This window comes from Platalea leucorodia (genome assembly GCF_965183815.1).
Source record: "Platalea leucorodia genome assembly, chromosome: Z".
In the NCBI taxonomy this organism is placed as follows: Eukaryota; Metazoa; Chordata; class Aves; order Pelecaniformes; family Threskiornithidae; genus Platalea; species Platalea leucorodia.
In genome coordinates this window covers 50203985-50228896 of record NC_138858.1, presented here as the reverse complement: position 1 = coordinate 50228896, position 24912 = coordinate 50203985, and the positions used below count along the sequence as shown (strand labels likewise).

The 24912-nt window shown below is 39.0% G+C and overlaps 1 protein-coding gene across 1 annotated transcript in view; it reads left to right on the top strand.

Annotated features, from left to right (window-relative positions):
• The first annotated feature begins 721 nt into the window (after positions 1-721).
• Positions 722-24912, top strand: part of AUH (AU RNA binding methylglutaconyl-CoA hydratase) — a 113803-nt gene continuing 89612 nt past the window's right edge. Inside the window, exons 1-3 of the mRNA XM_082337089.1 lie at positions 722-941; positions 8678-8745; positions 8843-8930. Of these exons, the coding sequence (XP_082193215.1) occupies positions 728-941; positions 8678-8745; positions 8843-8930 (370 nt within the window). The 5' untranslated portion in view covers positions 722-727. The remainder of the gene's footprint in view (positions 942-8677; positions 8746-8842; positions 8931-24912) is intronic.

Here is a 24912-nt window from a genome sequence, read left to right as displayed (position 1 = left end):
TTTGCAAAGCAACAGTAATTCCGAGTGCCCAAAAAGAGGAGGGCGGGTGAAGAGTGAGAGGGGAAACCAATGCAAGGAGCCTTTTATGCCAGCGCACATAACCAGGTGCTACCTGGTTCACGTTATTGACCGTACTTGCTTTGGTCAGCACTGAGGCCACCACCGGGCCTGGGCACGGCTGTGACACCTGAAAAGAAGGAAGAGCCGGCGAGTTCACCTGCATTCCTTCTGGCACCACCTCACGCAGCACAACAAAGCCGGAGCACGTTGCCTTTAAGATGGGATCTAGAGAAGTTCACCAGAAATAAACGTGCTGCACACCCTCCACCACTATCAAGGTCTCTCAAGAAAACTAACCAGCCATTTTTAACGGTGAGGAACTCTTCCGCGCCCCACTGTATTTCAAGCGGCGTGCGAAACCTCTCGGGTCTCTTCCGGCTAGCAGGTCTCCCCTCACCACCGGCACCAGCCAGAGCTGCCCCAGCCGCCCCCTCCCCGCGGCCCAGCCTGCAGCTGGCGACGTCCCAACGGCTGCCGGGCGGCCGTCGAGCGCGCGAACGGCGCGCGGGGTCCTCGCGCCTCAGCGGCAGCGGCACCGGCGCCGGCGGGCGGGGGGGAGGGGCGCGCTGGCGGCGGCCCGTGCGTGCCGCCGCCGGTCACGTGGGCGGCGGGCCCGGGGCCGGCGGTCGCGAGAGGCTGAGGCGGCGCTGGCGGCGCAGGCAGCAGCATGGCGGCGGCGCTGGGCGGCCTGGGCCTCCTGCAAGGCCGCGTCAGGCTGGCAGCCGCAGCCGCCGCGACCTCCTCCCTCGGCCGTCCCGGCCGCCGGGCGCCGGTGAGGGGAGGCGCCGCCGCCGCTTTCCCCTCGGCCGGGAGGAGCTACGGTTCCGAGGCGAAGGAAGAGGAGGAGCTGCGGGTCCGGTACCTGGATGACGAGCACAAAGGTAACGAGGGGAAGGCGGCGGCGCGGCGGCCCTCCCCCCGCTGCCCCGGCTCCGGCAGCGCCCGGGCCGCCGTGCCGGGGCGAGCCCTGTGGGGCGGCTGCCGCGGCGGGGCTGGGAGGGGGAGGTCCCGGGGCGAGCTGCCCGGCGGCGAGGGGCGGGAGGAGAGCGGCGGCTCCTCCTCCTCCTCCTCGGCACCTCGGCCGGAGGCTTCGTCGCAGGGTGCTGGGAACTGCCGGCATGGCAGCTGCAGAACTGCGTCAGCCTGGTCTCTCTTGGCTTTTCTCTTTCAGAGCGCTGCACTGGATGTACTGTGTGTGCGGGGTGCACCTTTCTGAGTTGGCATCTGTTGGCCACTTTAATGGGAGAAAATGAAGTTTAGCAGCAAACTGCTACAATCGTGCTGCTTCCCACACCTGTTGTGGGCTTGTGTGCAGGGGCAGACAAGGACACAGAAGTTGTATCGACGTTTTCTGTTCTGGAAAATGTGGCGTCAGCACTCTTGCTCATCTCATGCTGCTTTCCTAGTAACCATCTCGCCCTCCTCCTTGCTTTTAGTGCTGTCAACTGCTGCTGACCTTGTTCTACTCAACTATACCAAGAGCCTTGTTTTAACCCACCTGGTTAAACTATGAAAGAAAATCCGTGCTCCAGAGTGATCTGGAGCCAGTGCATCACAACATGGACACTCTGTACTTCCTCTTCTGGTTTGGTGCTCACCAGATTTTTGGAGGCGCTCTTCCTTTGGAGGTGTTTCACCTCCTTTGGTGTTTCTCACTTCCTTCCCATTTGGGTGCATCAGGGCTAGGAATGGTGGAGAAACAGTAAGTGCAAGCTCCATTCCTCAGGATTTATTTTTAGAGCCATGATGTTATACCTACTTTTACAGAGAGGGCCATACTGTGGAGCTCTATTCATCTGCAGCACATGAATCTCTTTGTGTGGATAGTATGTCTTGGAATAACCATATGTTGAGACGGACAATTCAGTTTATGTCTTTCAGCATGTTAACTCGGTTGTTTCAGACTTGCTGCAAATTCAGGCAAACGCTTGAATTGAGCGTGCATATGCATAGATTTGTATACATATATGGAGAGGTAACTTTAAAACTTCAAATTTTAGTATGAGGCTTAGAAGATGATTCTTTTTCAAAGGAAAACTGAAGTTCTGCTTTCTCCTGAGGGCAGGTTTTTCTGTCACTGTTAAGGGTCAGTAAAGCTTATGATGTAGTCTGATCCTGAAATCCACTTCTGGCTTAGTGATTGTTCTGTTCCCAACTCTTTCCAGTTCCTTTAAGGCGTACTTCTTTGGTCCTGTTATCTCATCCAACTGTGGAACTCGGAATTAGTTTTAAACATCTATTTTGGTTTTTTGTAAGGTTATTTTAAATTGAGGAAGAGGCAAGACCGGAGCAAAGAAGAGTTTGTAAAACGTTGGAGGAGTGGTTTTGCTTGTTTGTTTTGTGCTTTTCCAACAAGTGGTAGAAAACACTTGAGTACTACTGAAGATCATGATTTTCATTTCTGCTATTACACGACAAGCAATAGAACTAGGTACTGTGTTCCAGCTGTTGAATCAGCTAGGAATCATTGCTTTCATTGTGTTATGAAGGTGTTTCGTACTGTGTATCTATCCTAAGTTCATTGCTGAGTGTTTTTGATGCAGATACTGTAAGTTTGATTGTGCAGAAAATTGAACGAGGTTTTTGAATAAAAGGTGCAGAGATAGCTAAAGTTTTGCATGTCAGTAGCCCACCTTTTTTTTTTTCTGTTGAAAAAATCTTTCTGAAGTTGTTTTTTCTTTCCTTCTCAGAACATACATCTTTGTTAAATGTGTCAAAACATGGAGATGGCATTTGGAGTGTTAAATCAACTGTGGCTGTCATAAGGAAGGATTCAATCAATGTATTTTTAATTCATGAATTCTCTTCAGGAGAAGGGATTTTCTTTGCCTTTCAGATGGACATAGAAACAAATACTGTTTGTTAATGAAGGATAAGATCAAGGGTCTGGAAGTAAGCCAGAAGGAGACATAAGCTTCATATGCCTCCTTCAGCAGCACAAAGAGCAGACCACATTTCTGCGAAAGAAACATGTCTCTGCTTCCTCCCTGCGCTGCTACTGCACACCCTCCCCCTCGCCTTGTGTGTCAAGTTCAGCTGTCTTTATCTGCTTACACCACGTAATGCCCCTGCTGCATTAGGACGCTAACTCCATATAAGCTCTTGTGGTCTTTCTTGCTCTTCTCTAACCCTCTATTCCTTTTTTCACCAGTTCATGTTCTAGACCTTCCCAAGTGGGACCCTGGTACTGTTACCTCATCATGTTCTTCCATTACATACTTGACTACACACAGGGACAGACCCTGTCCATCTGACTACCTTTTACAGCACACACATGCTCATTTATGCAGTGATTATGCTCTTGTCCATGCCTAGTCTTTCCGTGCCACTTGGAGAAGGATGTATTGCCCAGGGGCTTTTATAGCTGAGGATGCTGGGGAAGCAGGAAAACTGACAGTAACTGCCTCATGTAGAGGCATATATCTTGTAGCTCTAGACAAATCTTTCCCTGCAGGCAAAGTAGCAAACTGTCCTGCTTCATAACACTTTCACCTGATTTGTATACCACAGTTTTTGGGAAGTTGTTAAACACAAACTGAAATGAGACTATATTTGGAAGGGCTAGTTATTGAAATTTTAATTCAAGGCTTTTCACCTTCCAAATTTGAACGGGAGTACAAAAGATGTGAGATTTTTGAAGAATGTGATTGTAAGATGCCTGTGTATTCTGAACAACATGTTGCAACTCGTGAAGCTTCTAGTATCAGTTTTCTTTGAGTATAAGTGAATGTCAGTGCATTAGTATTTTTCTAATTAAATACATATCTTTTACTTTATTTAAGATTCTATTTGATTATCACTAGGGCTGAAATATATTGCAACTATTGACATTTGAGAACTTGTAGCCAAGTTGCATTAGTGATCTCATTACAAATTTTAATGAACTTAGGACTTTTGCTCTTTAAGTTACAGATGGAATTAGGAGAAATATCTCTGTAGTCTTGACTCAAGTGTTGCAATGTCACTTGCTGGAATGTGATAGAAGTATTTGTAAAATTTAGATTTTACACTAGAATGACTCTTTGTGCTTATATTTTCCAGCTGGGTTTAGTTCAGTTAGAGTATATGAGACGGCTTTTTCTCCTCATCAGTTAGAATTTTGGCATACATAGAATGGGCAGAACAAATAGGGTCTCAGTTGAAGTTGCTTGTTCAGAGGTTGGAAACTCATAGCTAGCTGATAAATTGGAAAAGCTTTCCCTTCTTTTGGTCTCTTTAAATAAAGCAGGGTTGAGCAGAGGAGATCTACTAATTTAAGAAGTGCAGGAAGGATTTTTAAGTGGTGTTTAGAGATAAAAAAGGTGCAGATATGGGATTTTGAAAAGTGTTGGTGTTTTTTAAAAATACTGGCTAGTACACATCTGTATGATTTTGCACTTAAATGCCTCTTGATAAGGCACTCAATGGAAACCACCAGAATTGTGCATGATATACTGACCATAGGTTCTTGTTCTGCTTAAGAAACTATTTGAGAATAATAAACATCTTAGTCAGCTTGTGTGCCTTGGTTTATCTGAGTAGTTAAGTGAGACAAGCTTAAAAATAACTTAGCTCTCTTTGATCCTCCCTCCATTTTTCACGGCATAATTCAGATTATTATTTTTTATTTAGTTATGAAAAAGTACATTTGGATAGATCATTTGTGTGAGTGTGTATACTTAATATAAATAAATGTATTTCCGTAAGTACTTTTTATACAGATGTAGTGAATCTTCCTAACTCAGACAAAATTAATGATATGAGTGTAAAGACAGGATTTATTTGTACGTAACTGTTTAAATGTGTTTCTACCAAACATTGAGGATGAATATTTTTTGAAAACTAAAAAGTACAAGATAAAAATCATTATTTAAAGTAAGATTTCCTGTGTGCTGATAAAAACTGTAGCTAAACCATGATCTAATCACTTTACTTAAATTGGTCCACCCTGTTTTGTACAGTATAGAAAGAAATATAATATTCTCTCTCAGCAGTTTGAAGTAATGATAGCATCATATATTTTTGCTATCACTCTTAAAATAAAAGAACCTTTCAATATGAACTACTTATATGCAAATCCCAAATTTAGCGTACACTGTGAAATGGGGATGTTTCTGGGAATTTACAGCTATTTTGAAGCTATCTTTTGTATATGTATGTTATCTTTATCTCACTAAAGGATGTTTTTTATTTTTATTATATATGACTTTCATACAGGTTTCTCTTAAATATTAAGAATTATATCACAGGCATCTTTCTCTTTTGACAAAGGTGGCTTATAAGCAGGGAACATATTGTATGTTTGCATACGCTCTTCCTCTGATGGTTGGCTAGGCAAGTAGTACAGAAGGATATGACTGCTTATATTAGACAGCATTGGGAGTCATCCTAGTCCCTCGGAGAGCCTAGCTAATAGGATGAAAGTTAGGTTTTAATATGTGGATGTAATTTTTAATAGATGCACATTATTTGCTGAAGAGTGTTCTGAAATGATGTGGAGATGACTCCTAGGAAAAACTGTGAAATTAATATTGAGTTTAGCATTATGTGAATGCTTATTCCTTCTTAGTATATCTGCCACTTCTTTGACACCATACAGATACTGGAATTTTGTTATTATTTCTATGGTATTTATTGATGAATGTGACGATGACTTTGACTTTTTTTTTTTCTTTCACAAATAGATTTTTCAAACAATTTTTTTTTTTTTTGAAGATTTTGGAAAGCACACCTATATATGGGTGCTTTAGGAGGAATGAACCATGATTAAATGCTTCAAATGACGATGTAACAGGTATTTTAAAATACATAAAAATAATCAGGTTTTCTGTATGACTAACTATATTTGTCAGAATAGTTACCTGTATGGGAGTATTGTCTGAACGTTTTACGGGGGTTTTTTTTGTCTTTTTCTTTTCTTTATAATTGAGTTAGTGGGGCTCTGCAGTATTATATGAAGCCTGGTTATTCCTTTTTGCCCTGGCTAGGGAAATATATTGTATCTAAAATTGATACACTCATGTGACCAGGGGTTTAAATCTTGTTGAATATGCAAAACAGGGAAGACTTACTTTAAACAGTTTTTGCCAGGAGATTCTTGGGGTGGGCTGGGAAGGGGAGAAGGATTAAATTCTCTGCTGGAAATCAGGAAGTCTATTTTTTCAATTTCTGTTTTGTGACTTTGAGCAGGTAGTTTCATCTGTCTGTAGTTTGGTCTCTCATTAATACACTGGGAAAACTTCCCAAATCTTACTGCAGTATTTAAAAAACCTAAAAATTTGTTTTAAGGATGCCCAGGTACTATAGTAATGGCGTATTAGGACAAAACTGACTCAAACGAGAATGCAAGGAATGTCTTTTTGTATACATCACTGCAATATGTGGTTTTTCTCTTGTAAACCTTTTATGCTTTTCCTGTTGCAGTTCTTGCTTCATCTTTTTTCCTATTTAAGAAACAGAACAGCTGTGTGGGTGTCATCTGTATTTACCTCTTATTTTTCTGGAGAGGGAGGCAGAAGTGGTAGATTTATGACTTGATATGACACTGCTAAGAAGTATCAACTTGTATGATTTGTCTTCAAGGATCATCCCTTCGTAGGAAAAAATATTAAATGTGCTTTAATGTTAATTGGAACTTCCTTCTGAGTAAACCATTATTGGTGGCGGACCAGTCTTCGGGCTCTGATGGGAAGAAGAAAATTACAAGTGTAATTAAAAAGCGTCACTGCCATTGAAAAAAACATGCTTCTAGAAAGGACTTTATTTCCTAACTGTAGAACCGTTTGGGATGATAGCATCTGTAGTTTGTTGAAACATTGCATTTGCAGTGTGCCTTAGAGTTGAAAATCAAAGCCAGGTCAAGTGTCTTTTTTTTTTTTTTTTTTTTAATGTGTGGTGCTGCTTTTGCCTAATTGAACATGTGGAGTACTTGAATTTGGAGTAGTCCTCCTGAAGAATAAGTTGTGACTGTAGAAAAAAACCTCTACAGTCAGAAGCACTGCTTGAACATTGTCCCATTTGCTTAACAGAACATAAACAGGTTCCTATGTAAGTGCTGAATGAGGACCCTTGCAGGAGGTCCTAGATGAATATCTCCAACCATGGGGAGGAACGGGTGGGAATTTAGGCTTACAAAGCAAGGGAGTGAAGGTCATTTGGGTCAGGCACGCTCCTCTCCCCCTTTAGGAAGTAACTGTACATAGCAATGGATTGTTCCTTGGGAGCAAGCAAGAGGCATGTGTGCTCTCCTGCTTGGGTTTAACCATTTTTATTTGAATCTTGAGAGTGGTAGCTGGCGAATGGAGGACTTTGGTTCCAAATTGGTAGCTGCAGAAGGAGCAGGAGTGCTCTGTAATCTCATCTTGTGTGCATGCACGTGCACATACATGCAGGAGAGAGAAGAGGGAGGGGAGTGGGCTCAAGCACTAATAGGTCAGTCTTTTGGGAGGATGGGTTTCCCTGAAATAAAAGAAGTGGTATGTGCTGAGATGACAAGTGCCCTGTGGAGGCTATGAGAGCCAGATTACATATAGATTATATGTGCAAAGCTGAGTGGTGAAGTAGTAAATACCCAGGCGAATACCGAGTGTCTGGAATTTGTTTTTTCATCTTGTAGACTGATGGCAATATTGTGGGCATTTTTGTTTGAGATCGAGAGCTCCCTTTATGTCTTTCGTTCCTGATCCCTGTCATAGATGTTTGTCTTTCTCCCTTTACCCCTGCATTCTCCAAGTAAAAAAGAAAAAGTCTTGATTGATAAGACCTTACCAGACCTGGATCAACTTAATAGAACTGTGTGCTGGTGTTTAGAATTCAGGGAGTTCTAGTGTGTTCGGGAAGTAATTGTCTAAAAGATTGCTATAGGCTTGGTAAACTTAGACATTACCAAGATAAACTTTTCAGAATTTTCCTGTTTGATAATCATGCCTGTTAAGCTGAGGGGTGTGAAATGAGGACAAACAAACGGTGTTTCTGCTGCACCATTCAAACCAATGCACATGTAATCAGTCAGTGAGACAACTGGTCTCTAACTGGACTAAGGGAGCTGTGAATGTGTGATTAGAGCTGTGTACCAAGCACTGAGCGCAGTTTTTGTGTCTTAGGGGAGAATTTTTATATGATTTCTTTCTTTTAAAAAAAATCAGATTTCCCTTTGATAGCATTCTTTCTGTGTTTGTGACTTCCTTTTACCTGTTTCAGAGTTGCTAGTCTTAGCAGTGGTAGCACTTCTTGCTTTAAGAAGTCTCTGAAGGCAGGCTGTCTAAATGTGGAAACATATGCTTTACTGTTAAGTATCTTTCCTGATTGCATGTCAGCACTTCACACACAAACATAAAATTTGTGCATGCAATTGTGTAATTATACATTCAGCCTTTGTAAGCACTATTTCCATATGAAGGTGTTAGGGCCATATTTTTGTTCTTAAAATAAATGTAATTTCTCTTGAACATTTGAAATGTTTAACACTGGAAAATGTAAGTCAATTTATTTTCTTTCAAAAACTCAGTAGTTAAGTGATTACACTAACATTTTTGCTGCAGTCCTCAATGATGCTTTTTCTATAATTTCAAAATAGTAATTTACATAGATAATATTTTTACTACATTGTAACCATGATACATTTTTTCTTCCCCTCCAGGAATTGTGGTGCTTGGATTAAACAGATCTCATGCCAAGAATGCACTTAACAAAAATCTTTTAAAAATGGTAAGTGAAAATAATAGTTTTTAGTATAAAGGTGAAGTATTGGAATTAAGTACTTTAAAAAGTGTTTGGTTATTCCCCTTCCTCCTTTTCTCTGTAGATGTCAAAAGCTGTGGATGCTTTGAAATCTGATAAGAAAGTACGAACTGTTATATTCCGGAGTGAAGTCCCAGGGATATTCTGTGCTGGTATGCAAACTTAATTTTCCTGAGAAGCTGGAAATCTGTATCTAATATTGCACAAAAAAAAGCCCAGATTCCAAGGAAACATGTCTTTTGTATGTATTTATCTCAGTAGCAAAGAAAACATTTTTGTATTTTTTTTCCTCAATTGCTAACAAGAACAGAATATTGGTTTTATTCTTTCTGTGTCATAAAGTATTTCAAAATACGTAACAGATTATTCATGGTGGTGGAAAATTATTTAATTGAGCTCATAGAATGTCTTGCATGCAGTTCAGAATGAGGATCAAATAATGCTAGAGGCTATGTAGAAAGCTGTATCAAAACCATATTTTAAACACATTAAAATTAACTTTTAGCTAAAGAAACATACTTAGAATTAAAATTCATTATGAACGTGACTGTTACTGCAGACTGAATGTATTCTCAAATTAAAAAAAAATAAACAAAACCACACACCCCAACACGCATGTCAAGCAGTACATGTGTCCTGCCAAAGTCCTCAGGAAAACAAAAGCTCTCAACTACCAAACACTGGGAAACAGAATTTGTCAACATGTCAAAATCAATTGAAGCAACCGTGTCTTTTGTGATATCAAGTGAATAGTCTCCTTATTTTCAGATGTCACATCCAGTTCTTACTTTGTTCCAGTTTAATTTAAATCAGTCTGAAACTGAAAACAGAAGTCAGTCAGTTTCTTCTTTCTAATATACGAATAGAACTGTCAGGAAAGAGGAGGAGATCAGTTCCAAAATCTTTCTTTTCTTATCATTTATGCAGTCATTAAGCTTACTAGCCACACATAACATTATTAATTCAGTTTTAAATGCAAAATAGTTTTTCCAATTTTTACATATGTAACATACCTAAGTACTTTTAGTTGAGTTTAAAATTCTTTTTTGTCGCTTTTAATAAGTCTGTTTTCATCCAGATAGTTTGTCACTTATAATACTTGTGAAAAAATTGTCTTGAAAAAAGGAGTAATCAATCCAGCATTTACTAATACATGTCAATAGGTTAAATATGCATGTATTAATCAGCATATTTAATTTAAAAGTTGTATCTTGTTTTCAAACAACAAGTTTTAAAGATCAGTAACTAATAATATTCTTCAGGGAAAGAAAAGTTCAAAAGCTGTGGTTTCGAAACTGATGAAGAATGCAGCATCAGAGCAACACATGCAAATGGAGTTTCGAGTTAGATCTTATGTACTTCATATAAAAAGGTGGCCATTAGTTGAGATTTTTTATCGACTTTTTTACTAATTTTTTAATTTAACATTTATGAATTTTATGGTAGTGTTGTATAGTAAGTATGAGAGCAGAAATATGGATTTTGGGGGAGAGGATCTCAGGTATGCTATTAGTATTGTATTTATGAGCTCCAGGTACTGCTCCAGTATTCTTTGTTGGCTGACTTTGCAGAGTTGTTTTGACATTAAGATTTACAGTAGACATTGTTGCCTGTTTGGCTAAAAAAAGGCAACTTAGAGTATGTATACACAGCTGGCTGTAGACAAGATGTGAGGATGTTTACGTGTGGACATTAGGAAGGGAAATTAGCCCTGAAAAGAGGAGTGTGAAAGACGAGGGCTGGATAGCTATATCCAGATCTTAAACCAGGGAGTAGACCACACGTCTGTAATTTTTAAAAAAGTGACAGGTAAAAGGAGGGTCCTAAGAAGGGAAACTCTTGCAGCTGAACCAGTGAAATAAAGGGTGTTCCAACAGTGGTAACTGAAATTCAGGGTGAACCAGAAGACTTGAGGCAGAGTTTGTCAATGAAAATAGGTGGAAAGAGCTCAGTGGCTGGATGGATTGCTTCTATAGGTGACTTTAAGGGGTGCCTGTAAAGAGAATGAAACTAGAGAGAGCATAGCAGGACATGGAGAAAACAGGTAGAGGCTAAAGGAAGTAGGATGAAGGGAGGAACATATTGGATGTAACAAGGCATTTTCTGGAGAGGACAGGAAATTCAGTAGAATAGAAGAAAGTGTTTTCAAACTTAAATGTTAAAGGACAGCGTCTTGTTTCAAGAACACTTAATTTCCCTAAAAAAATGCAAGGATCATCTTGTGAAATGTTGCCACATTTTCGTATGTGCTATAGTGGAATTCAATTAGGCTAAACTTTGAATGTTGGTTTTATTTTTTGTATTTCCTCAGTTATGTTTCTTGCTTGCATGTGTGGGAATGTATGTTTTTAAAAATACATTTTTTATGATGATTTTTGGACATCTGATGTTTTACAGATTGAGAAACTTTGTCCTAGAATGTAATTCCCTTTTATGTGTGGAAAGAAATCCAAGATCGTTAAATCTTGCCATTCCTCAGCTATCAACAAAAAAATCTGTGAAAGCCACAAGTCAAGTGCCTTGTTTTCCTTCTAAGGGCTAGTCCACAAAACATGACATCCAACTGTTTTTCACAAAATGACAGTGTGGGTGATTGAAAGATTTAAACTCTGTTGGTGACTGATGTGGATTTGAGTATGATTCCAAATTATGGAATTTTCACATGGTGGAATGAGAGGGGAGGAAAAGAAAAAAGGAATTGCATTAAGGAATATAGAGATGTGCCAGCAATCGTACCCTTTCATTTCTGCATAAAGATTCGCTTTGAATCTTTTACTACTGTTTTCTTTGTATCTTTCTTCTTACACTGTATACATCCATGGGTGCAGAAAGTTCCTCATGAATGCTCTAGTGCTGATCAAAAGGGCACCTAGAAGTCAAAGAAGAGCTTGCCTGGGGTTAAGGATGCATTATGTCTGTGAGGCCTTCTTGTGCTTCCATCAGAAGTGCTCTGGCTCTGAGTCGCTTCTTGGCCCCTTTCTTTTGCTGTCTAAAACCAAATAAATAAAATATTGGCCTTTCTGGAGTGAACATGTGTGACCAGTCCTCAGCGAGGTAAGCCTACACTGTGTGCCTGCCCAGTTCTACAGTCAAGGCAGGTGAGTCTGTGCAGGAGTTTTTTTATTTCCCGGCAGTGTTCCATCGTCGAGGAAGGCGCAGTCTGTGCATGGGATAAGGCAGGTGTCCCATGGGTAAAAAGTCTGTGATCAAGTAATTAAGAGCTATGCTTTGTTCACACAAGGGGCTGAATTCATAGAATCATTAAGGTTGGAAAAGACCCTTAAGATCATCGAGTCCAACCATTAAATTATATTTACATAGCCAGTTTGAATAGCTTCGTTTTTCATTATTAATGTAATTTTAACATGTATATTAGTGATATTGCTCGGGTAGTTTTGTGAGCAGATTTTCAGGATTTTCCATCTTCAAAAAATCTCTGCAAGTGTAAGTGTGTGCATAGTACTGTTGGGAGATATGGTACCGTGAGGAAGGGAGGAAGGACTGTCTGCAAGTCGTTGCAAAACCTTATTTTGGAGTGACAGTGTATTCTGTGAGACAATCTTACAGCTTCTTCTGATCTTAACTACATGAGATCTGAAAAAAGTTAAAATAAAATCCATTCTCCAAAAGCTATTTTTTTTAGTTTTCAGATAGCATTCAATAATGTGTGTGGTCCAAAGAGCTGAACAACCTAATGTTGCACCTTAAAGCTTTTGTTACTCAGGTTCCTAAGCCTTTGAATAAGAGGCAAAATAATATTTATAGAACTATAGAATTCTATATTTACAGAATTTTACTTTTGGAAATGTCATTTTGGCAAGCTGAAGTGTGCTGCATGATTCCGAGTCTTCTCCTTTCCTCCCCCCCCCGCCGTTTGTTTGGTGACATGAAATGGCAATTATGTTATATTTTGCAATGACAAACTGTGGATATTTGAGATCAGGTAATAGTCTTTTCTTTTTAAACAGTTTTATTTGTTGATGGTTACAGTAATTAAAGAAACAGACTCCTTTTATATTATTTTCTTTCCCCCTTTCCACCTGCTGTTTCTTGTAGTGTTGTTTCCCTTAGGGCTGTCATGTTCCTCGAGCCCTCTTTTCATGTCCTGTCAAGAAGGAACTAGTAAGTGTTTTAAAAAAAAAATTTTTCCTCGTGTGTTTGTCTCAGGCAGTAACTTACTGGCCCATAGTCTGTTGGTTCAGTTTACAGCTCATACTAATAAAACCCAATGCTACTGTTTTACGGTTCAGAGTAGTTACTGTTTTATTTTCCTCCCTCTTGTGCCTGGCCAACCAGGTTAGTTGCTTAACTCTGACTGTCCCAGTCCAATCAGAGATTATTTCTTTCCTAAAAGTCCACATGTGAGTTGTTGTCAATTTCCCTGCATCCATCCACCCTCTGATACACAGAAAAATTCTGCCATCTCATAGGGGAGGAGAATGAAATGCTGTGATTCCCTAGAGGAACAGACCACTTCTGGATTTTTTTTTTTTTTTTGCATGGGAGAGTTAGAAGGAGAGCTTCCAGGGGCAGGAACCTCTAACTTCTTGAGATTTTTTTGGTGACTGTGTTTAGAGTATAATTGTTAAGAACAGGCTCTTCAGTATTGCTTCTCCAAAGTGAACTGCACTAATTGAAATAGAGGTTGTGAGATTGATGAGTTATTTGTTTTGTATATGTGTGCACACAAAGAGAGCTTTGGGGCAATTTTGAGTTGACAGATTTGAAAAAATGTTGTTCTTTGGAGACCTTATTTCAGAAGTCTTTGAGACATATCAGAATATGGATAGTTAACTTATTTTTTTGTTGCTACTGGCTTTCAAGACAGTTTAAAAAATTTGGGTATTGGAGATCTTTCAAACTGCTTTGACCTAAAAGTCACTGCAGCTTGGCCAATAAAGGCCCCTCTTCGAAAAGCAAAAGTAATCCTTCTACCAGCAAAAATTAATCATTTGGGTCTGCGGTGTGAGTAAAGCCAACCCAAATGCTTTTCCTATTGGCATAACTTGTCTACATCAGAATTTTGTTTCCAGCACAGCTGAACTGGCTGTATGGTGTGTGGTTCCCGGCTGCCATTTCCAGCTGGTGTAGTTTTTCTGGCAAAAGTTGATGAAGCAGACAAACCCGGTAGAGCGGATCCTTGAAGACTTCTTTGTTTATGAGGTTTTGGTGTAGACTCAAGTGCTAAAAGGAGGAAAGGAGTTTCATACTAGCTCTCAAATTCTTGATCTACTCTTATCTTTGTAGAACTAGCAAGAGTGATAGGGAAGTATTACTGTGGATGTAGTCTCGTTTTTTCCTCTGTCTCTCTTAAGCAGGTAAGGAGAGAGGGTGTATTTTCCTAGAGCATATTTTGGTCCTCCAGATTCCAGCTCCTGCACAGGAACTGAGAAGAGAGTTCATGTATGACTCCATTGTTCCCTTCTGAGGATTCAGGTCATACATGAAAATATTTTAGTGTCTTCTGAGTATTTTTGTTGCTGTACATACATTTCATTGCCCAAAGTAAATGCCTTCAGAGATAAATTGTAGCTAGGTTCTTTCCTCTTTTTTTCATTCCTTACTTTCACTAAGGTTCAGATTCAAACTTACGCAAGCTGCTTGTAGACTACTAGGCTCAATGGCAGTTACATTTCCCCTAGAGCAACGTGAGTTATGTGAAAACTGGCAGGGTGCTCAGCCGTGTGACAGCTATGTCTTCGGAGAGTGTGCATAGTAATCTGTTGAGTTTGGAATCTACAGCTTGCATTTGTCCAACATCGGTTATTTTACGTCTTAGTTTTGTCTCTGGAAGAACTAATAGCTGTCATGATTTTCTGGAGTGCGTGCTGAACAACTGAGCCGATAAAAAGTGCAGGTAGGATTGTGGTTTGAACCCCTAGTCTATACAGAAAAAAATCCCAATAAGAAAAACTGGTTTAAATGTCTTTCTTTTGGAAGTACCTCAGTCAGACAACTCCAAATGCTCCTCTACCTTCTGCCCTGAGGAGGCTTACTGAATTTCAGAAGAAATGGGAGTGACTGTGAGAGCTATCTCACTATCTTTCTCACTCTCCAACTCTGGTTTTAATTGGCAATAAATTAAATTTATCTTTCCTAAGTTGAGTCTGTTTTGCCTGTGGTGGTAACTAGTGAGCGATCTCCCTGTCCTTATCTTGACCTGTGAACTTTTCATTGTATTTTCTCTCCCATCCTACTGAGGAGGGGAAGTGAGAAAGCGGCTTGGTGGGCACCTGACAGACAGCCAAAGTTAACTTACCACATCCAGTTATTATGGATTTTCCAAAATAAGACTGAGGCAAGACCTTTATTCTTGAGGAGCTATGAAATTGAGGATGTACTTGTTATATAAAGTCTCAGAGGAATGTGGGTAAAAAATGCACCAAATAAAAGTAGTCAGGAAGCTTTCTCTCCAGTTGAGTGAGTAGTGACCAGTACCGTGTAATTAGTACTGTACGGAAGCTAAAGTGGATTCACTTCAACAGAAGAGACTAAATCTGTAGCTGCTTGGTTCTTTCTTCCATCCCTTACTTGAGATGCAAGATTCTTTTCATCAGGCTTGTGCAAGACATTTGTTTCGATGTCTCTCTCTTCCTACATTGTGTGCTCTAAACACTTGTCTATGAAATATTGTGTGACCCTCTCCTCTAGTTTTTAAGCTCTCTAACAACAACTTTAGTTTAGTTACTCCTTTAGTGCCAAGAACAATTTATAAAAACATTATATTTCTGTCTAAGAGAGACTCCATTTTTCCACTGATTGAAGACTGTTTGAATTGAAAGTACTTTCAACGACAGTGTACTTCTCTCCTGTATCAAAGTTTTTCATAGGCTCTAGTGGAAGTAGAGACAACTTTATTCATAGCTAGTATTACCACAGCATAAGACTTAAAAAAAAGTTTCTGGTAATTGGTTGTATTCAGCTGGGATGCTAGTTGTGGATATTTCCATGCAATTTTTCTTCCTTTTTTGGTCTTGAATGAGCTGTACACCATAGCTCACTGTGATTTGTGAGCATGAAGCTGGTGAATAACAAATTGAAGATCAGGCCATTAGTGAAAGATAAATTATGAAAGCTAGCTAGAGAGCCATCTTTTTAGCAGTATTTTTCCTTAATTTATGTAATTTTGACATTTGCCTTTCAAAGCTGATGAAACAGAACATCTGACCATTCCTTCTCTTGGGTGGCTTGTGACATCTGATTCAAAAATGGAAATGTACAAGGTTCATTTATCCCAATAATATAAGCATTCTTCTTTATCCTTCCCCATTAGAATTGAAGCCATCTTGGACTTGAGATCCATGCTATTACTTAAGATTTACCTAAAAAAAAAAAAAAATCTGTCTGAATCGGTCCTCGTCCTCTAGTTATGTGATGATTCTTGCCAAGCAGGATAAACTTGGCCTTTTTGAGTTCCCTTCCTACATCTAGTTTACGCTAAGTTGAGAGAAAATTTTGGAAAAGAGAGGGTTTGAGCCTAACTTCAGACCTAAGACTTTTATAACCAAATCACTGAATGTCTTTTCATTAATGAGAATAAATATAACCATATAGCTTGTGAATAAGCAAATTTAACAGGATCCTGAACAGTTGGAGTTGTGCGGTTTTGTGAGATGTTTGAAACTGGCGCAATGCTCAAGATCTTTTGGATGGTTACGGAAATGATACAGAAGTCTCCTGAGCAGAAATTTGTAGTGACTTGGTGTGCAAACCTGACACAAGCAGGAGCTGTGGAAAATCATCTTCAGGTGTGTCCCAGAATTTAAATGAAAGTAACATCTTGTCAAGATGGTTATGAAGCAGTGGAAGACACCTCACTTGAATACCTAGAACAGTGAAATGTGCATGCAGACCTTACTTAAAGTCCTATAATGAATTTTCAAATAGCGAAGTCTTTTCTGGAGTGGATTTTACCAGAATAGACCAAATTAAAATGGAAAAGATGGCAGGTGGATGCAAAACATTTTATATTGGGAAAACTGTGTTCTGCAGTGAATATCCTTAGGTAGTTGGACAATTTGTTTTCCCAGTTCCTTTTATAAAGAGACTCTGCTTTCTGGATATAAAATATATCCAAATTTTTATTTCAATATTTAGAGAATAATCAGAAATAGTTTTGCTTTTTATTTGTCATCTTTTTTTAATATGCTTCTCTAAGGTTTGATCCACAGATGTCTTTGGTGATGTAACTGGCTTATTGGAGCTTGTATGGATTGGAAATGCATCTTCAATAGCTATATTATGTATCTACTGCAACTGCAATGCATTTAATTTTGGTTTTAAAAAAGGGTTCTGTAGTATTTCGATCAGGTTTATACAAACCCACTTTTGCTAGGTTACCTGTGTAGATGACTTCCTGCATTTCATATGCTTGTTACAGTTGGATTTGACTTTTGGAATATAGTCCGTGTGGCACTGCTCAGGATTGCTTAGAAGTTGTGTTGAACTTTGTGTACAGCTACTCGCTTAAATGCATCACCTGCCACCCCCCTTTTCTATCCTGTATCATTGAAACTTGTAATTAGATGACTATCGGAGTACATGACAGCATGTAAGAAATTTTTATAATTACCTGTGTGTGTAATGCAGAGATGTGCAGATGAACTTGACTATGGTAAAAAAGACTTAACTGGAAACTTGCATAACCATCATAAGACCAGTTCTGGTGTGTGTGTATTGAAGTCTGAGGACTGCAAGATTCAGTGCTGCTGAAGTCTTTGATTTGGTAGGGTAGACTAGTGGAGAGGATGCTGTATCTGAACAGTCTTTTTTTCCGTGGAAGGGACCAGAGTCGTCTTGGTATGCTTGAGATTCTCCTGTTCAGGAAAATCCTTAATGTGGCATAATTGCCATCTTTAAGCAAGCTATAGGCTCTGTAGGTTCCTCCAGGTGTATTAGACCTAGATAACTGTTGATTTAATATCTAAAGCTACAGGAATATCTCTGCAGTCTTCACTGGCTCTTTGAAGTCACAGGGCAGTTCAGGTGGGTATTTTGAAGTATTTGAATTGTTTCAGCTGTGGTTGACCTATGTGCTAACAAATGCTTTGAGTACTAGTGGTCTTACCTTAAAAACTTGTACTGGGCATGGCTGGGGTGGAGTTAATTTTCTTTATAGCAGCCCTTATGGTGCTGTGTTTTAAATTGGTGACCAAAACAGTGTTGGTAAGACACCAGTGTTTTAGCTGTCACTGAACAGTGCTTGCAAAGCATCAAGGCACACTCTGCCAGTGAGTTAGCAGAGGGTGGACAAGATGCTGGGAGGGGACACAGCTGGCACAGCTGACTTGAATTGAACAAGGGAATACTCCATAGCGTATGACACTGTGCTCAGCAGTAAAACTGGGGAGAAGTTTTTGCGAAGTAGACCTTGCTCAGCACTGGTGAGGCATTAGTCTGCTGGTGGTGGATGATTGCTTTTGCATCGTTTGTTCTCTTTTTTTTTTGCCCCCTGTACTTATTAAAACCCACGAGGTTTCCCCCCCCACTCCCCCCTTTGCTTTTGCCATTCTGTTTCTCATCTCTATCCTGCTCGTGGGGAATGAGCATGCAACTGGGTCAGGGCTTACCTGCCAGCTGGAGTCAAACCCAGTACAAAACTATAGTTTTTGCATGACAACAGCAATGAAATCTTGAGTCATTAGCTGGGGTAGCTCCAAAAATGTCCTGTATGGTAATGAATATCAACATTACTATAATATTACCATACTCCTTTTTGACTTTGCTCATGGGGTGCTTGAAGTCACTTTAAGCCTGTTCCAACAGGTGTTGCAGCCCTGGAGGGGTATTCTTTTTTCCAGTTCTATTTTCAGAGTGCAGTGGTGAACTCTAAGAACTCAGTACTTAGGGAGGTGCTCTTAGCTATTTTTAGTCCAAAAGTATCTTCAGCGCTATTCAGGTAGAAGCACAGGTTTTGGAAAAAGATTCTTTCTGTACTTCTAGCCCTTCATGGCTGGCAGTTTGTGCAGACTTTGAGAGATGCCTTATGGGGTGGTTATTCTCACTGCTTTACCTGTGGACAGTTGCCGTTTTCTACTGGAGTCTGGAACTGCAGCGCCTCAGAGTTAGGTATCAGATTACCAGTTTGAGATGTATTCCTAAATTACAAAATGTTGTTTGACTGTCTTCATAGGCCTGCATCAGTGATGTGCTTTTGCTTTAAGTCTTTCATTTCAAATCTTAGGATGGAGAAAAAGTTCTCTATATGTGAGAGTGAAGATATTTAATTTATTTTTTTCAAATCTCTTAAAAGCCAGGTTGGTATCCTAACCTGCATTAAGACAATTCAATAACTTTATCTGTCTTTCCAAGCTGCTTGTACATCTCTGTAATAAATACATTTTAGATTCCCAAGACAGCCTTGCGTATTTTGAAATGGAATTTTATTTTTTGCACAGAAAACACAGAGGACTTTATTGGACAGAATTCTGTCTTTTAGTAATATCAAGTTCTTCATAGTTTGGTGATGATAACAGGTCAGTAGGGGTGCTGAGCAATTTGGTTGACTCTGACATGATACCAGACCCATTTTAACAGGATTATGAAAGAGGGTGGCTATTTTAGTTCATGTAATTCTCACTCTTTTCATCATCTTCAAATCCTGGTTAAAAGAAAGCAATCAAATCTTTATTATGTGTAAATTCCATGTCTGTCATAGACTCTCCTACGTCTTCTTAAAAACTGCAAGCTTAGTTTCAGATGTTGGCTAGAGCTTTTGCTACGGTTTCAGGGCATGCATATGGATCAGTTTTTTGTCAGAAGTTACAGTCACTTGTCTAAGCTCCATATAAAATGGTTAAAAACTATGGTTTTAAAGTGGCTAAAACCAGGTGAAGATCACTTTAACGGAAAGATACAGATTATCGATTAGGCCTGTTAATACTAAATTGATAAGGATAACTTTCAGCTAGGCCTCTGCTACCCAGGACACCAGTGGTAAATGCATTTGTGCTTAGATGAGGAGCTTAATTCTTTTCAACTTGTATTACGTACCTGTGAACTTTTGACTTTGCACCGTGGTGTCTTAAGGTCCAGATCTCTTTTGTAAGTATTAAGTCAAATTGAGTAGTCACCTCCATTTGAAATACTCGTGTCATGTGTGTGGGTATTTGACATCTTGATTTGTGAAGAAAGGCTGCTGGTTTTCTTCACAATTCTCTGAGGCAGGTTGTCACAGTGCACTGTATGAGCTAACTAATCCTTTACTCTGGTGTACTAAGTGCCTATGGCACCTGGTTTCTTTATTGGTGAGGGAACTGAGCCTGCTTTGCCATTTATATCCTTAGCTGAGAAAACCTGCTGGCAAAAATAATCTGATCTCATGTGCTTGGTGGTAATGTGTGCTGGAAATAGAATACATGTGCACAACACATGGCAAAAATAGTTATTGCATGGTAAAGAATTATTTTCCACTTGCTCTTGAAAAGAATAAAATGATCATGTAGCAGAGGTTTTTATATTTATATGAATCTATGGCATTTTCATCTTAAGACAATTTACAACAGCTAGTTTCATATCTGCTTCCTTCTGTAATGGCATAGAATAACACACAATGCAATTATGTGTATGTGTGCCACAAATATGAAGAAAAACTTCCAATAATTACAAATTTTTTCTTTCTATTCTCTTGTCTTTGCCTGCCGCTTACACTGGTTTCCTTTAAGGACACCTTTGTTGTAGGTTTACCGCAGTAAAAGACACTTTTTGCTGCATCTAGATTGAATGTGCGGCTCTTGAAAGCTAGAGGAGAAGAAAAAATTGAATCCACATAAATGTAGCATAGAGTTGCTTATATATTCACAGTTATAATATGTTCATGCAGTGACCTAAGAAAAAGTGGACACCTGGCCATAGTGAAAATGGTATGAAACTTGTATGTAGTTTAGTTTTTCTATATGCAGTCAATGGACATTTGTTTTGTACCTTTCAAAATGTTTTCCTTTGTAAAAGTAATATAGGTAATATGAAAATGAGGAGATTTTGAAATTTCTCTGTAGATCATTCTGTCCTTGTAAAATTTTTACTTTTTTTGCTATTTAAGTGCTGATCCCATATATATGTTTTAACAAATAGCAATATATGTGTGCTTCCATTTTTACAGACCAGGCAACTCTTCTATTGTCTTTCACCAAAAAAAATTTAAACGATAAGTAAGAGAAATGCTGTGACTCTTAGTCAGATCTTGCCTGTTTTATACAAAATACAGTCCCCCAAAAGCTATGTAATGATAAAAAGGTGCAGATATGTAGTTGTCTACAACGTCCATCAGTATTTTCCACCTTAATGTCAGTAGTTTATGTTAATAGTGAAGCAGCAGGGATTTGTAGGTTATAAGAAATACAGGTCTAAAATAGTCTCTTGTTGATATTTTAACATTTCTTTGTGGAGTTCCTGTCACCAGCTGGAACTTACTGACTGCATGTGGATGGACATGGTTTTTAAGTGATTGAGCTCTGGGCTCAAATACCACCAATCTGTATAATTTGTTAAGCCCCTCCAGATGGCAGGTAATATTCCAGTGTTGGATCTCCTTTCCTTTACTTTCTTTCTCTGAAGCAATTTGCTGACAAGTCTATTGGATGGTCTTTTAAAAATAGAAGAGATCAAATATCTTTGAAGTATTTTAAAATAAGAAGTCCTTAGAAAATAGAATTGAGCTTGCAACATTTGTGCTGAAAAGATCTTCAACGAGTGGGAAATTTTGCTATTTGCAAGCGTTTTCATTTATTTTTCTGAGCCTGCCTTTAGGGACACTGGGAGTAAGGGGAAGTACTGCTTGTGAGCTGCTTAACTTGGTGCTTATGAGAAGTAGAATTGCAGCTGCTGTTTCCCTGTCTGACTTTTGTGTGAACAAAGCATAATTAAGAGATGTTCCTGCTCATGGCTCAAATGCTTACTAGTCCTTGCTTTTCACGCAGTACTGTGTGGAATGGCAAGACTTTGGCCTTGAGCGCTGGCTCAGTATTAATATGAGCCAGAGATGTTTGTGCAGGAATGCCAGCCATTTTAATGCATTTTTTTTTGGAGTTCAAGATTTAAGCTTTCTGAATAGACTTAAAGTGGCCAAAGCTGAGCTCCATATCTTTAACCTTGAAGGCTTTTCTTCTCCTATTTGAGTTTTCCCACAGAAGTCCTTGTTCTCAGCTGCTATAGCTTGAAAAGGTTCCCAGTCAAACTCAGTAGTCACCTCATCTAATCTTTTTAAGGCTATTACTTCAAACCTTTCCTCAAGTTTGTTTGTGGTTTGCTGTATGCAGGCAATGATCATCTTGTAATTGGGAGGCAATAAGTCATGATTATTGCTACAGATACTCTTCCCAAGGTGTGTTTGTTTTCATAGAGTACACATATTATTTACCTCCTGCTTTAACTCTTCCACTGAAAGTATCACTTGCTGCGTAGCTGCACAAAATCCACTGTCATTGAATCTTGACCTGTTGGAAGTTTCCAGCTAGTACGCCAATATGACTAATACTGATCATTGAGGGGGAAAAAAAAAAGTGGCTAAAGAGATACTGGGTGATGCCTTTCAAATCAAGGGATGGGATGGAGAGTAATGAAAATGAAGAAAAAGGCTTTCACCCATGCCTTCATCTACGTTCAGGTGATGCAACAGTTCAAGTTGTGTTTTTTCTCAGGAAGAACTCCTTCTTTCTTTAATAGGATTTATGGCTGAATACTGACTTCAGGACTTCTTTAGAAGAGATTCTGACTTTCTCTTTTTTACCACATAACACACTTCCTCCTTTTCTATTTACAGGTCATAAAACTGGGTGTGCTGTTAGTTAACTATTTTTGTAATTATTACTAATCAAAATAGATAAACCCAGCAGTATCAATTCCTTTTAACGTTAAAAAAAATATGTACAGTGGTCACATATATGGTATATGCAAACGATTTGAGTCAGTCATCTGTAATAGTGCAATGAAGGATGTCTATTTTTTTCTGACAATTTACTAGAAATCAAAGTGGAACAAACAGCAGGTTGCTCAAAATTTTGGGTGTGTTCATATTTCTTTTGAGTTGAAAGGCTTAGGACTATTTACTGAGAATGTTCAGTCTGAATGTCACTATTCATTTAAGGTTAAAGAAGAAAGATGAAGAATCTTACCACTAGCAAGTTTTAGGAATGCCTGCTTCTTAATCAGAAAATAGAAAACTGTGTGTCACTTGTCATTATACTATTAGCAGACTCACGGCAAAGCTATTGCAATCGGTACAAATGAGATGTGGTGCTACATTAATGCTATTTTTTTCAGTAGTAGTGCTGTTAAAATATCCATACATTTTTATTCTATTGGGTAAATTACTTTTAGTTCTTTATTTAAAAACCAAGAACTCTGGTGCTGATCTCTTCAGAGGATTTTCTTATGGAAAGTGTAGAATAAATAGAAATCAGAATTAATGATTCCACCATTAGTTTGGAGCTAAATAGTAGGGTAAAAAATGCAGCTTTTATGGTTGTGTAATTTGAACTATGTTATTCTGAATAAGAATTCAGTTATGGTTCATTACCAAGAAAGTAAATGCACATCATGTTATAGGCATGATGTAGAAGTTCTCTTAGTGAAGGTTGAATTTGAAAATGGAAAGTGGTTTGAGGAACTTGGGTGTTCAGACTACCAGAATGACTGGATTAAAGAAGTACTTCTGTAATGCTTATTGTGGAAATAACATAGAAATACAAGTGGTGTAGGAAGTAGCTTTGAATTTTTTTTTGTTTGTTTTCAAAAAGCTCTGTATTGAATAATAATTGCAACATACATTGCTTTTTATTAAATGTTGATATTTATCATTACCATGATGTGAGGTGTAAACTCATGGTCTTGCCATGTTTTAAGTAGCTGGGCTGTTGTATGAGGGATTATTTGAAGATTGGGACAAACAGATTTGTCATGATTTGGTTGCTTTAGAGGTCTATATTTGTGGTTCCTAGCCACTTACTAGGTCACCTTCACTGCTGCCACCACTGTCTTCTCCTGGATCTTCTCCACTGGTTCTATATCTGTCTTGAGAGTCAAGGATGATGCAGGCTCCATGCCTGTCTCCTGCTAGTCCTAATTACTTAGCCTGACAGAGGTCACTAGAAGTGAAGCATAGCACAGAATCAAAGTTATTATTGTCTTAACTTACTGTTTGGAAATGGGTAACTGTCCTGTTTTTGTACCTTTCCACCAGTACTGGTCTCTTTCATGTGCCATGGAGGAAACTAGAGGAAGCCCTGTTGTGATAGTTACACAGTGTTTTGGCTTCATAAGAGGATGCTAGGAACTAGGAAGTGACCAAGGCATTTGTTGGATGATGGAAGTGTCACAAAGAAAACGGATTGGTGTTTGGGAAAAAATTGGCTTTGTTTTTAAGAGGTGAGATTAGGATCCTTATAATGATGCTTTTTTTTTCCCTTCTGCAAGTGAAGATGAATTCAGGAAAGGCATGTGAGGTATAACCTGCTTTTTTTGTGGCAGAAAAAGTTAACAGGAGGAATATTATTGGGTGCTTCTAAATTTAGAGCTGGACAGACAGGATGGAAAAAGAGCCAGCTGACTTTAATCTATATCTGGTCTGAGTTTGCATAGGCATTGAAAAGGGATTGTAGAACTTTGTATACAAAAGTTAGGGTCATTTGTATTCAGGGTTCCTGGATTTGAGGAGGAAACCTGTCTGAATTAGCAGCTTGGCCTTTAAGAAAGCCTTGGGATTCAAAAGCTTAAAAGAAAAAAAAAAAAAGTAAAAAAAACCCCAAAATTTGTACTTTCTGAAATATCCCATTTATGGGAACTGATTTAGCAGTTAGTGCTTTAAATAAGCTGATCTGGGTGTAAATTATTGCAAGATATGAGATAACCTATAGCAGTGGAACTACGAGACTGCCATCTTACCAGAGGGAACGCTCAGGACTGGCATCCTGCCAAAGGCTCAAATATACAGGAATTGCAGACATTTTGTTTGTTCTTCACAGTTTGATGATTCTCGGGAACTTTTCTGTGACACAGAGGTGATATATGCAAAAAGTGCAGATATCCAAGTCATGCTAATTATGACAGCAAATCTTACATGGAAGAATATGAATATCAGTTTTGACTTAAAAATCATATATCCACATTTAGAGAACTTCAGGAATATGAAGTCCTGCA